The 14,339-nt window shown below is 39.3% G+C and overlaps 1 protein-coding gene across 1 annotated transcript in view; it reads right to left on the reverse strand.

The window, feature by feature from the left end:
• The window catches only part of CUL1 (cullin 1), a 34,810-nt gene that overhangs the window by 1,969 nt on the left and 18,502 nt on the right, over positions 1-14,339 (reverse strand). Inside the window, exons 7-19 of the mRNA XM_010010736.1 lie at positions 13,727-13,889; positions 11,354-11,484; positions 8,532-8,639; positions 8,338-8,444; positions 7,118-7,166; positions 6,708-6,839; positions 6,055-6,172; positions 5,020-5,096; positions 4,167-4,298; positions 2,786-2,878; positions 1,557-1,604; positions 1,380-1,462; positions 449-554 (exon numbers count right to left, since the gene is read on the reverse strand). Of these exons, the coding sequence (XP_010009038.1) occupies positions 449-554; positions 1,380-1,462; positions 1,557-1,604; positions 2,786-2,878; positions 4,167-4,298; positions 5,020-5,096; positions 6,055-6,172; positions 6,708-6,839; positions 7,118-7,166; positions 8,338-8,444; positions 8,532-8,639; positions 11,354-11,484; positions 13,727-13,889 (1,347 nt within the window). The remainder of the gene's footprint in view (positions 1-448; positions 555-1,379; positions 1,463-1,556; positions 1,605-2,785; positions 2,879-4,166; positions 4,299-5,019; positions 5,097-6,054; positions 6,173-6,707; positions 6,840-7,117; positions 7,167-8,337; positions 8,445-8,531; positions 8,640-11,353; positions 11,485-13,726; positions 13,890-14,339) is intronic.

Consider the following 14,339-nt stretch of genomic DNA (forward strand, 5'->3'; position numbering starts at 1 on the left):
TAGAAAACACACTCTTAAGTCCATACTGTCTGGTTTTCACCCTGGGCAGAGGTCAGGGGAGTGTGTGCATCCATAGAACCCAAACACTCATCAACATGACGTACAAACAAACGTGAAGACAGCGTCCTACCACGCCTTCCACATTTTGGAAATGCCAGGTTGGACATAGGGGCTTGGAGCAACCTGCTCTAGTGGAAAGTGTCCCGGCCCGTGGCAGGGGTTGGAACTGGATGAGCTTAAGGTCTCTTCCAACCCAAACCAGTCCATGATACTAAGGTTTTCTATTACAGACTCCAAGAACGCAGTAAATACATGTTTAGCTCTGACACAGTGCACTGTAATGGCTCATCCTCTCTTAATAAAAATCAAGAAAACCCCGCAATGAATTTCATTAAAGGATTACAACACTGTAATTCTTAAGTTCACAGCATCCTGCAACACAAGTCACCTGAATCAGTAGTTTCCTATCTTCCTCTATGTTTTTGTGTGTAGTTTCTTGCTCCTGCTTCTGTTCAGTTTTCATTGGCACATTGATGTTTACCCTTAATTTTTTGCTGTAAAGGAAAACATCAGAAGTTAATAAAACAATGAGCCTGTTTAAAAACCAAACAAACCCTGAACACAACCCAACTCCAGAAAAAGTCAAGGCATGGGGAATGCTGCAGTGGAGAGGGGACCTGTTACTTATTTAGTGTAGTCTTGTGTTGGGAACCACTGAGCCACACAGTACAGTGACACTGAGCTGCTTCCATCACTGCCTTAACGTAACTGACCAGGAACTCCTTTAATTATTGGTCAAGAAGGGAAGAAAACAGCTAAAGAGTGAGATACAAGGAAAGGGTTTAAAATGTTCCTTTTGCTCAGACCTTATCTTCAGGAAGTGCTGACCTCCTCACTGAATTTATGTGTGTTTATGTCTATGCTCTGGTAAGCATGGTAAGAAGTCTCTACACTACTGTGAACAGCTTAAAACATACACACATTGAAAGCAACCCTGGTTAAAGTAGGTAACAAAACTACTGTAACCTTATAAAACATAATGTAGTTTGCTGAGTGCACGCAAGTCATGCACCTTGCTACAAACCAGCACCATTTCTTACCAGAACTAGACAAGCATCAAGGAACAAGAAGGACACAGGAAACTACATCCAGGCCTTGACAGACTTCATGACAAAGTCAAAGACAGGCAAAATCTTACCCACACCCACTGCAAGCCAACCCTCTCCTTTAAGGCTGGTACATGTTGGGTCTATACTTGAATTAGCATTTGAATCCTGGAACTTTCATCCCAGGTATTTTAGGTTTTACCCAGGTTGAAAGCAGAGAAGGATGCTCCCCATTATACACAAATGATGTGTGCTGCTGAAGTTTTTCCTTACTTTTTATAACCAAGATACAGTTTTATTAAGGTATCTGGTTTTAATTCCACCTCATCAACATTTGCATTTTCATCTTCCAAAACCTGCAAGGAATGAATAAAACAAACAAATAACTACATATCCATTGATACATTCTGCTGAGTGTTAAGCAGGCCATAAAAAAGCAGCAGTACTTACAAGCAATTTGGATTTCAAGAGTATCTGTAGAACTTGTGCCAAGATATCCTACAAAATTACAGAAAGCATTAGCAGTGCAGACAGCACCTTCCTGTAACTTAAAATACTTCAACAAGAACACACATATTTAGGGTAAGATCTAGCAAGTGTAGAACACTGTAAAATGAGTCAAAAGAAGCAGTAAAAATGTAGTTCACATAAATAAAATGTAATAAGGCCCTTTCTGGGTGTCAGGACATATTCCCCTTGCAGCCAGTGAAATAACATCAAATTCTTTAGAAAGACTGATCCCAAACAATAGATCTTTCCAGTTGCTCATTTAGGAGCCAGATTTATTATGGTCCAACCATAATTTGGGCAAAAGAAATAAGCAAATAAATAAATATCTGCAAACAAGCATCTATAATAAATGGTAACCCCGTAAGACCCTTGGGTTTGCTGTGAACCAGCAGCAGCAGCACCTTTCTAGATAGGCATTTCTAAAACTAAAGATCTCACTGACTAGAAGTTGCCTCACTTCACACAGGTCCCAGCAGACTGAATGCAAACCTACTAGGAAAGGACACAGGTGCCAAATAAACCATGGGCCATCAAGTCCACTTGGAAAGAAATGAGGGAAGCTTTTCCACAAGAGAGAATGAGTCAATGAAACCGCAGATTTCACTACGTTTGTGTATATAAGCCTTAAGATGCAAAGCAGAACAGATGCACAGATCATTCATTTAAGGGAAAATGCTGGTTTTCCTTGAATGTTGTCTTTTAATATTGCAAGGTACATAGTGGGACAATGAAAACTTACTACCAGAGCTCAGTAGGAAGCTAGACAATTCACTCCAGTCATGAGGAGTATACACACACCAAGAGTCATCAGAAGACTAGGCAGTTACGATTACAGGAAAGCAAGCTGGCCAAGGATAGAGCACATCTGTCTCCAGGACAGAAAACAATTCTGGCTTCAAGCATAGAACCACAGAATGGTTTGGGTTGGAAAGGACCTTAAGATCATCCAGTCCCAACCCCCTGCCACGGGCAGGGATGCCTCACATTGGACCATGTCGCCCAAGGCTCTGTCCAACCTGGCCTTGAACACTGCCAGGGATGGAGCATTTACCACTTCTCTGGGCAACCTGTTCCATGTCTAATTTCAATTTCTTATGATAGCAGGAAGAGCCCTGAAGACCCAAAGACTTGCTCACAGGAGTGTGGGGTAAAATGTGCAAAGTCACTACCATTTTTATTTGGGTACTGTCTGTCAGCTGCTGCACGGTGTAGGCATCTTCTGTGTTGTACTGCAGTAAAATCGCCATCTGGAATGTGGATGCCTAACAGAGCCAAAAAAAGAGAATGAAGGGGAGAGGGGGGAAAATCAGAAAATGAGAATGAACTGCATTTGAACAGCCTGAAATTCATCACTTCCACACATACATGGGAATATCTGGACAACAGAGAATAACCAACTCCTGCTCATCATTACACAATGCAGAAAACTCTAATGTTGCTCATACAACCAGAACTCTACCTTCCAGCATTATCTAAACATAAGCCCTCAGATTATGATCATTTAAGTGGCTGCAGACACTCCATCAAATCTCCTATTACGGTGTCAAAGCCTTATCTACTTGCTAATATAACTTTTAATTATTTTCCTCTGTCAGTCCCTGGCTCTTACCCATTTAATCTTCATTAAAAGCTACACAGAACATTGAATTCATCCCCACAACCCTCTCAGCTCCAGCAGAACAATGAAACCAAATTTATAAACAAGGCAGCTATCTGTGGCTTATTCACATCTATCACCACAGGGTTAACATATGTTGATGACAAGTTCAGAGTCTGAAGTTATATTGTTTCTTCTCACTGCTGCAAACTTCCCTCCTCAGTGCACTTCTTGAGAGGAAGCAGACAGGGAGGTGTAAGGAGCCTGAGATTTTATGCAAAGAGGCTGCAGTGGTCTCACACAACACAGTTCAACACCCATTTAAAACCACAAGTAATGTATTCCCTTTAATAAGGCATTTTTCCTTTAAACAGACCTGAAGTATCAGTAAATAAATAATACAATAAAAGGCTCTGTTAATCATAACGCCAACCACCATCTGGGGAGGGCTGGAGTTACAGCCTCAGTAATACACGGCTCTGTAGCCACCAGGTCTTGCACCTTTGCTTTCCTTTATTTAAGGGCAGTAGCATTATTCACAGGAATAAAGCTAATGAATGCATGTAAGCATCATACATAGCAGCTAAACATGTATGTGTGTGTACACAAACATACACCCCCCACATCCCCAATTAAGGAACTGAATGATTTAAAATACTTAGTTGTGATACATCATTACATACTGTTAATGAATATTCTGACATACAAAATCACTGCACTATCCATCCATTAGTTTGTGTGCAAGCACAGGTATTCACACAGACTCCACTCCTTCAACCTCTACACTCTTCATTTTAAACACATTTATCTGCACAATGGTCCTTTAAGGTAAGGAAAGACAATTATCTCCAGTGGAGCAGAGCATAAACACACGTCTTTTAATGATCAGCTGCATCCGGCGCTCTGAAAGCCATCACCACCGAGTGCTGCTATCGGCACGACATTATCCTTACCTGTAACGTGTATCTGTTCTTGAAACAGTTGGTAACCAATTCCCCTTTCGACAGCTGATACAACCATGTTAATTTCCTTCCACTATGACGACTGGCATAAAATGCAGTAAACCTCTGATAGCTCCGTTCTAACTGTATAAAAACAACAAGAAAGAAAGGAATTACATTATTTACCTTCGTCTACCATTAACAGAACATGCTCTGAAACAAAGGAGAATCAAATCTCATCACCCTCCACTGCCCTGTCTCTGAAAGAGACAAACAGAAATCCAAAGTATTCAGATTCTTCAGACTGGATGAAGATTTCTGTGTTACGAATTTCCCCTTAAGTGTCATTAACAATACAAACCTCAATAAGCATTTAAGTTCCATTCTTTTACAATACATTAAGCAAGGCTAGAAAGGAAATTTCACCACCTTCGTCCTCCAAGTACAGCAGTTAAACGTATTCCTCGTAGTAAGTATTTATGTCTTGTCTATTCTGGATAAGCCCTCAACAGAAAACTAACCATTGTAATATCTAAAGATTCTACTGGACAAAGCCAAAGCAGCGGCAATAAAAGTATACATGGAAAAATTGACTAACAAAGATTTTCTTCAGTTCCTGTTGGAAGTTTTGAAGAAAGATTCATTAAGTAGGGTCTTCCCACAGGGGAAAACACTCATTTCACACAGTTCCCTCCTATTACCTTACTCAATTAGCTTGTTCTGGATATCTTCCAGCCAAACAAACACCAGAGACACTTTCAGTCCTCTCTGACACACAACAGAACAGGAGGAGACAACAGCCTCTTAAAACAGGTTTCTCACATGATCATTCCATGTTCGGATGAACCAAGTGCAAGCGCCTCACCTCAGATGGCAGAGCAAACGTGCAGGACTGCTGGAACGGCCACGATCCGGAACTCAGCACCTGGATGCTGAAATCCACTGGAAGAGAGGTGAAGAGGCTGAGCTCAAGCATTAGCGCCCTTGTTCCTACCCCCCTCTTAAAACACACAGGCCTAATTCTAATTCAAGAAGTGGTTCTGTCTTTTGCTCAAACTAACATGGTGACAAATACATATATATATACTTTTATTCAGACCATAAACCAAAGGAATTCATATAAGATATCACTGTAGCTGGAGAGCTTTAGATTTACTGTGACACTCACTCCATTTTCTCTCATCTGTAGAAGTTATTAGTCTGCTTCTATCCCCACAGTGGATTTCACTTTTAACATGCAAGTGTAAGAATTGTAAGCATTCATTTTTACATGTAACTAAAGCTCATCACTCTACAGGACGCAGCCGCAAGAACAAACATTTCACATTTACATTAAAAACTAAGTAAAAGTTAAGCCTGGCAAAGCACAACTCTAGATGTAAGCCAACAAATAATTATAAATCCTTTAAGGAATTTGTTTCAACGTGCTTCAGTGACAAAAATATGTCTTTAAGTATATGTCTATATACTTATATGTCTGTAAGTAACTGAGCTGTTTAACACCCTACCACACAACATCTTTTCCTTAATACCTTTTACACAAGTATGAAAATCAGCCACGTTGTGCTCAAAACCAAAAACATTTAAAGAAAACAATCTTTTCAATCAAAAAACAAAACAGGAAGAAATAAAGAAAAAGAAAAGACAGTATTTAACTTCATTTAGTTACATCCCTAAACACGAGCTGAAAATCAGGAGACTACCCATAACAGAAGTGCTATTAGAAGACAAAGTATAGACCTAAAAGACTAATTTAAAACCCCTACACATCATGGTCAAAATAGCACTAACTTCTGGGGGGATGATGTCTCAATCAAGTATTTCCCTCATACAGTGAGTTCTGTAGAAATAAGAGGAAGCTGAACTACTCAACAGTAACTTAGGTAAAGGCATTACTTACAATCTAAAGGTTCTGAATTGGTCAGGTGCTTTTTAAACTGCTCATTCAAGTCCTTGCTTACACCAATATCTTGGAACATCCGCTGCAGCTTGGAGGTATACTCAAAACCACAAGCTTGCTGCATTTTAAAAGCACAGATACATCAGCAAGACACATTTGTGACATTGGAGAACAGAATAACAAAGTATCAGAGCCTATTTTCTTAAAAGAAGATGTGCAAAGTTCAGTATTTCCCTTACTCAAAGGGCTGGTCCCAACTAGACGTTCTCTTTAACCATCATCTAAGACTGAAGAAAGTTTTCTTTAGAAAGGAAGCCATGAAACAGACTACTAGAAGAGTATTAGATCATATTCTGCTTGACCCTGAATGAACAAGGGTTAATGAAATTAAGCAACTTTTCAGCAGTCATTCCCTTGGACAATTATATCCATGTCATTCATTTGGATAAGAATAATTAGGCTTAACTGAATCTTAAATCCATTGCACAGACATGCACTATAAGCTCCTAGGAGGTAAAAAAAAGGGGGGAGGGCAGGGAGGAGACCTGGGTTGTGTGTTTTTCTATTACACTTAAAACATGAAAGGACATACATCAATGCTTTCCAAGGCAGCCTGATGACCTGCAATCATGGGACAGTCATGGAATACTCACTTTTAGTTTAGAGATCATGCTTGCCTCAGCATCATCACTAGCACTGTTCTGATGTACAAGTCTTTTTGCCAGCATTTTAGCATAGAATTTTTGAAACACATCTTTATCCTCAATGTACTTGAAGACAACCATCTGGAAAAGACAAAATAACTTGTAAGGAAAAAACATTATCCATATTATCTATTCACATAAAATAAAGTAAAAGCATAAATCCCATGTAGGCACTTTAAATCTACTTTCTACCAACAAGCCACACCAAGATGAAGTTTATTACTGTAAAGATGAAATATTAAGTAAGGAAATCAAACATACAAAGAAAAGGTTTTCTCTCATCTGACTTCTATGACAATCAAGTATTACTAACTTCTCAAAGCTTACACAGAAGAGAGCTGTATTTATAGACATCTTACCACTTGATTGAGTGTATCTTCCAGTTCTGCTTCTTCTGGATTCTTTGAGCTGCAATTAAAGAAGTGCATTTTTAATGAGTCTGAAAACCACAGAAATAAAACCACATATGGAAGTACATGGAAATTTCATCAATAAAGGAACACAGATTGAGTAGTTCTTGGATCAAAGACTCTTTAGAGAGAAAACAGTGCAACGAAATGAACTCTTCACTACTCCACATGTAAGCGATTCTGAAGTAAGTGATTTTCAAACAACAGGCTAAAGTCCTGGAACATGAATCACTTGGGACTCCCAATAGCCTGATGCTTCTCAGGATTTATGGGCTTATAGATGGATCTCTCTTTTCCTACTGTTAAATGCTAGCTTCATTTCTTATCTTTAATAATACAGTGAAAAGAAAACAGCTCAGAGAGCTGGGTCTTGACTGTGAGACAGTGGTAGGAACTCATGAGGCACCACACTGTTTTCCTCCATATCATGCTTGTCCATCAGGCATAGCCAAGATCTACCCTACAGAAAGCTAGTATTTATAAAGGGGAAAATAAATCCTTTGCTGGAGGAAGAAGGGGATGGGGAAAAGTGAGCAAGTTGTTCTGTTTTGGGTTGTTGGTGGTTTTCCTCCTCTCAAAAAAGAAAAAAAGCTCGACAAGTTGCCAGTGACAAAACTGACACCAATCCAGTATGAACTGAACTGATCCCAACTCAAAATATGAGCTGCTAAATCATTTGAAGCCAAACACCTTGATTAAACTATGAACTACAAGAGATTAGAGAGCATTTTTTGTCCTCCTCAATTTCTGCCCAGATGGAAGAAGATAGAGAGGAAAAACAGGAGGAAAGCATGAGTTTCCATGGAAAGAAGGAACGTGCATCTCTTCTTTACAACATAGAACACAAGGCAGATTTTTTTGGGAAAAACAAAAACCTTAAGAACCCCTTCTGTTCTATTAAAAAAATAAGCCCCAACAAACTCAGATTCCTATAAGGAAAGAAAGGTTTGATATATTTATTTCTCCTCTCTTCTTAGGAAAAAAAAGAAGTAAACTCTCTCTATCCCTTAGGAACAGTCCCATTGAAATTTCTGTATTCAGAATTTGGTTTAATTAATTTTTCTTGAACCATTACGTTTTGTTTCTGAAGCCACAACCTAAAACTTCACATGCTAAACCCCTTGAAAACAAAAGAAACCTGAAACAATACTTTGTCTTTGAGGACGTACCTTTTCTTTAGTAAAGAGTCACAGTATCGTGCCAGGAGCTCTGGGGATTTACTGGATGATTGAGCCATTTTTGTCACTGCATTATTATTTATAAATCGACCACAGGCCTATAAATCACAAAAGACAGTGAAATTTTGGGAGACAAAACACTGAATAGAAATAAGAGTTCACCATATGCCACTACGTGTACTTACTTTGTCTAGTGCAGCCACAAAGCCAGCATCATTGTTGAATGCGGACATGACTAAAGCATTGTATTTCTTATGGACATCCAACACTGTCTGTACATACATTTTTGGATCCTGCAATAAAGAGAGATTGGTTTTTTGCACTCTGTTGACTTTCTGCATTCTACTTCCTCCACATTGGAGCTACTCACTGGCCTAAGCAAATTCTTATGGGCAAAGTCTACAAAGTATTAGAAATGTTTTAAAGGTAAAATAGTACCCAGACTGGTTTAGGTCCAGGACTGACTTACATCAGCACAAGCTTTCACTTACAGCAACCAGAGTGCACAGTGTGTGCTATATTACACAGTACAAAAAGAAGACAAAACCACTTCCTCAACCATTGCAACCATTGCAAACACATTCAAAGACAAAAGCTTAATTCTAATCAGACCTGAGAGAACTGGACAATCATGAAGTGGCAGCTGCTACAGCAGATACCCTTAAACCTCCATAAGTAAGAACATAACAGGTATATCCCAAATACATACAACTTGGTACAGAGACCTCAGTCACTGCTGACAATTCTTAAATGATTATCTGCACAACAGCCAGTGGCAGCCAATTGCTCATAAACATCAAGTTTATGGCACTCACGTACTGAGTGCAATGTGCAATTACTGATCTCTGCATCCCAACAAGGATAGAGTGGAGACGGAGAATAGGGACTGTGAGGGACAACTAAAACACCAGGCAGACAGGGCAGCTACAATACAACTGCTACTACAGTTTTTAGGCTAGAAGTCTTCAGTTTGGAGATCAGAAGTTTAAAAGGGTGTATGACCAAGGTTTACAAAATGAGGAGGATGACTGAAAAGATGAACAAACTCTGAAAGCTGTTTTATAACTATGGGGCGCTTGATAAAAGTGATAGGAAGCAAGTTTAAGACATACAGTAAAGAACATCTTTTATAAGGTAGTGGACTTCTGCCACAGGAGATAGTCTGTTGGAAGCAGGTAGTATCAGCAGGTTCAAGTTTGGATTAGACAAACTCACAAAAAACAGGTTCATAAATGAAAACTAAAAGGACTGGGCATGGACGTACTCCCGTAACACCCCTATTGAGAGAGCTCTGGATGCTGGCAACAAACGGCAAGAGATGGGCAGGGTTGTATCAGGATCCCAAAAACCATTTCCTGTTGCCACTGAAGACAAACATAAGCTAGGTGGAACACTGATCTAATGCTGTGCTAGAGATAGAGAGCTGAAACTCCCAGACAAGAAATTCAAATGGACTTGAAGGACGTTCAGAAAGGTGTTTACTGATTACAAGGACTTAAAAAAATAACCAAAGGCAAAAGAAGCAGTAATCTTCTGACTGAACAGCAGACTTGTTAATATAGCTAATGAAGACTAGAGCACAACTCATTCTGCAGTAGAAGTCTAAAATAGGTCAGATGAGTCAAGCTGGTGTGACTGTTTCTCTCCACTGACTACAGAGAAATTGAGAAGCATTTGCTCAGCTGATTATCTGTTTAGACACAGTACAGATAAATGAAGTTAGGCAGAATCCACCACAGAATTATTGGATGGTTTGGGTTGGAAGGGACCTTAAAGCTCATCCAGTTCCCCCCCCTGTCAGAGGCAGGGACCCCTTCCACTAGAGCAGGTTGCTCCAAGCCCCTGTGTCCAGCCTGGCCTTGAACACTGCCAGGGATGGGGCAGCCACAGCTTCTCTGGGCACCCTGTGCCAGTGCCTCAGCACCCTCACAGGGAAGAGCTTCTTCCTAATGTCTAACCTAAATCTCCCCTCTGTCAGGTTAAAACCATTCTCCCTTGTCCTGTCACTACAGGCCCTTGTCTTCCTCTCGCATTTCCCATGGTTTTCCAAATAGAATAAAGCCATTCACCAAAAACTTAAAACTAACAGAAACTTGCACCACACAGTCCCATCCAAGTCATAAGTCTGAAAGACGTGTCATGGTTTCAGCTAACAGTTCAGGTAACAGTTATTTTTCTCCTTCCCAGCAGCTGGTGCAGTGCTGTGTTTGGGCTTTAGTCTGAGAACAACGCTGATAACACACTGATGGTTTAGTTGTTGCTCAGTAGCACTTACCCTCATCAAGGACTTCTCAGTCTCATGCTCTGCCAGTGCGGGGTCGGGGAGGAACACAAGAAGCCAGGAGGAAGCAGAGACAGGACCCCTGACCCAAACTGGCCAAAGGGGTATTCCATACCACAGCACGTCATGCCCAGTATAGAAACTGGGGGGAGTTACCCGGAAAGGACCAGTGACTGCTCGGGTCAGGCTGGGTATTGGTCAGCGGGTGGTGAGCAATTGTATTGTGCATCACTGCTGTTTGTTGGGTTTTTTTGGTGTTTTTTTTCCCTTTCCCCTTTTAGTTTTACATTCTCTTCCCTTGTTATTTCCCTTATCATTATTATTATTAGCAGTAGGATATTGTACTTTAGTCATTAAACTGTTCCCATCTCAACCTGTGGGGTTTACACTCTTTTGATTCTTCTCTCCATCCCACCCAGAAGAGGAGAAAAAGGGGTGAGAGTACAAAAGCTCTGAAGGGCTCCCCAGAAAACCCACCAAGAACAAACCAAAATCAAACCAACAACAGAAAGATCACAAAACCCAAAGCTCAAGGACTAGTAACACAGTGATGTGACTGTTGCTTTAAGCCTGCTAGAAACATTTGAGAACTGTCCAGTCCTCACAAATTAAATCAGTGAGAGGGAAAACACAAGCAAATTGCAAATTGCATCAGGAAGCATTCACCCTCCCCTAATGTAAAACTGGCAGCAACCACACACAGACTTATTTTGACAGTGTACTTGCATTTAGAGCAGCTTCTCCACATTTCTCAATTGCAGCTAGACCCTGATTATGAATGTGGGTTTCCAGAAGTTTTTTCAGCTCTCCGAGGCCATCCTGGATTCGAGATACAAGGTTATACATGCGACCCAAGTCTGAAAAACAGAAAGCCAACATCTCCCATTTGTACCAGCTATGACTCCAATGTCTTATTTACAAGTTGCCAATAGGAATTAAAACATCCATCATCAACAAAGGCATATGTGCAATCGCTCCTGGAAAATGCCAGAGAAAATTACAGCAAAAAAATTCTACAGCATAGAAAATCCTTGCACTAATGTGGAAAGATAAGACTAGTTAAAAAGAAAACCTGTTAAATATTATGACCTGTTTTACCTTCACAATGCTACGTAAAACTTAAGACGACAAAAAAAAAAAACCTAATTATAGAAATAGTTACTTCTGATTTCTAGTTTTCATAAATTTAAAGAGGTGCAATGATTTAAAAATGGAGTTAACCCCAACTTATTCAGATAAAGTTTGAAGTGTTACCATGAATTAGGTCTGTCATTAGTGTTAACTGCTGGCTGTGCTAAGAGCACAGTATTCTCCCACTGACCACTGTCCTTCAAATCTTATTCTGAATAGGACAGTTCTCTAACACCACCTGGACCCTTTTGTATATTAACACCTTCCAAGGAAAGAAAAGGTTCTGAAAAGCACTACCACAGAACAGAACTAACAAAGGTAAAAATAAATTGGATGCCACTACACAGATGTCAAAGCTTCACGTTAAAATCTCAGCAGTTTGGAGCCAAGACTTCCCAAAATCAATTAGTAATTTTGGAAAGTCTCATACTGAAGAAGGTTTTTGGTTTTATTATTAATTTTCAACAGGACAGATGCTTCGTACATTCTTAATGAAGAACTTACTTTTTAATTACCAATTAATCTTAGAAATAACCCAAATAAGTTAAAACCAAAGACATGTAACAAGATGGTGCCCAAGACACACAGTACTACTTTTCCTTTTTCACCCTGACAAGGAATTGCATCACTGTGATGACTGTATTAAAGGCTCACATAACGCATAAGCTTCATAAAGTAAGAGGAAAAAGAAAAGCCTGGGAAGGCCTCCTGAGTTCAGAAATAATTTTCTAGTTTGTGCTATAACTATTTATATTTATAAAGCTGTATTACTAGTCAACACCCATCTGTATCAAAATCTCTTCCAATTACAGAGTAAATACATCTATTTACAAACATAAACAACATCTAGTTGTGCAGGATAAAATAATCTTCTATTTATATTTGAAACAGGTAACTTCTGACCTACTAATCATCCAGAATTGCCCTTTACTGTTTTTAAGCACCTCCTAGTTATCAACGTGATGATTACATTAGTTAATTCATTGTTGCTGTTTTAATGTTGATATATAAAGAGACAGAGACATAGTTGCAATTCACAACTCTCAATCGAATGGTAACATCAATAGTAACTTAATCATAGTATCTCTTAAATTCTGTCACTTTCCCTAAAGCAGTATTACAGACACTGCTTTGACTTCCTATACAGATTTCATTAATTCTCCAACTGGAAAAATCAGAAACACCATTCATCTTAATCATCTGCATGATGCATATGAATTATTTGGCCCCAGTTTTGACTTACTCTGTACTAGGCATTACCTCCTGAAGACTCATAAAACACAACTGCCAATTCCTTAAAGATACATAAATGTTTTGTTATCTTTACTTATTTTAGAGGAACCACTCACTGAAGAAGTCTTTATTCTATGTGTTCTCTATGATGGTATAAACTTGATCCATTAGTGGCACTTGAAACTCATTTTCACAGCTAAAAATTATCTCATCCGTTAATAATTTCTGCTCTTTCCTTGCATAAGTTTTATGCATCTTATATAAATATATAAACTGTATTTTAGAAGCTCTGTACTTGCTTCCATTCCACTTTTAACATTTCCCATAAATACTTCTAGACAACCTGGATTTTAAAATTCTCAAAGACCCATGGATTTAAGCTGAAATAGCTGGTAAGACTCTTGGTCTGTTTTACTTCTCACATCTCTCCCATGCAAGCTTCGGCTCCTGCTGGAAGGATGGCTCAAGTGCTCTTGAAGCTCTTCCGCCACGTTAAGAGAAATCAAAATTAGTGCTGTTTTGCCTTAATATTTGGAATCAGAACAGGCTTCTTGAGGCAATACCTTCAGCCATCCCAATTTAATCAAAAGCTGCTCATCCACCAGGTTAGTGTCTATCTTCTCTCTTCATCTAGTGCCTGAACAAATCCCATTTAGCAATCACAAGAATTTACACTATTCACAAATCATCAGGGAGGAGCTCTAAGCCTAAACCCAGTGTTTGAATCTCCTTTACCTTCATTTTTGTCTGCATCCAACAAATTCTGAAACTCTGTGTGAAATATCTCCAGGTGCTTTTCAATAAGTACTTGTTCACATTTTCGTGCTAACTCATCTTGTGTGCTCTCATGGAGATAGACCTGAACTCTACGCTGCTCCTCAAGAAGGCGAGCTTCAGCCTGCAGAACAAACATGAAACGTGTATGGAAGGCAGAATAGAAATCCAACAGCATTCATCTAGAAAAACACCACCCAAAAAATCAAACCCCTCACTAATGCAGTGTTATGGTCCATCTACTTCAGCAATTATTTATCTGGAAATCATAACATACATATGGAATCGATGCTTATGTTGATGATAATATAATATACTGCTTAAATAGGGGGGAGAATCACAGCAAGGTTGTTTTCCCGTTGCTTCTGAATAAGAAGATGGAAAAATGTTGTCAGAAGAAAAGCTGCTGACATGCAGTTTTAGCATCAGCAAGCTCTCCAGCTACAGAGGTAGTCTTGTTTAAGACAAACATGAATATATTACATGCCCCCACAAAACTAAAAGGCAAGAAACCTTATTTATTTAAACAATTTAGCAGTATGCCCATGACAAACTCATTTGAATGTTCTCCTCT

This window comes from Nestor notabilis, unplaced genomic scaffold, assembly GCF_000696875.1.
Source record: "Nestor notabilis isolate BGI_N333 unplaced genomic scaffold, ASM69687v1 scaffold8233, whole genome shotgun sequence".
NCBI lineage: Eukaryota > Metazoa > Chordata > Aves > Psittaciformes > Psittacidae > Nestor > Nestor notabilis.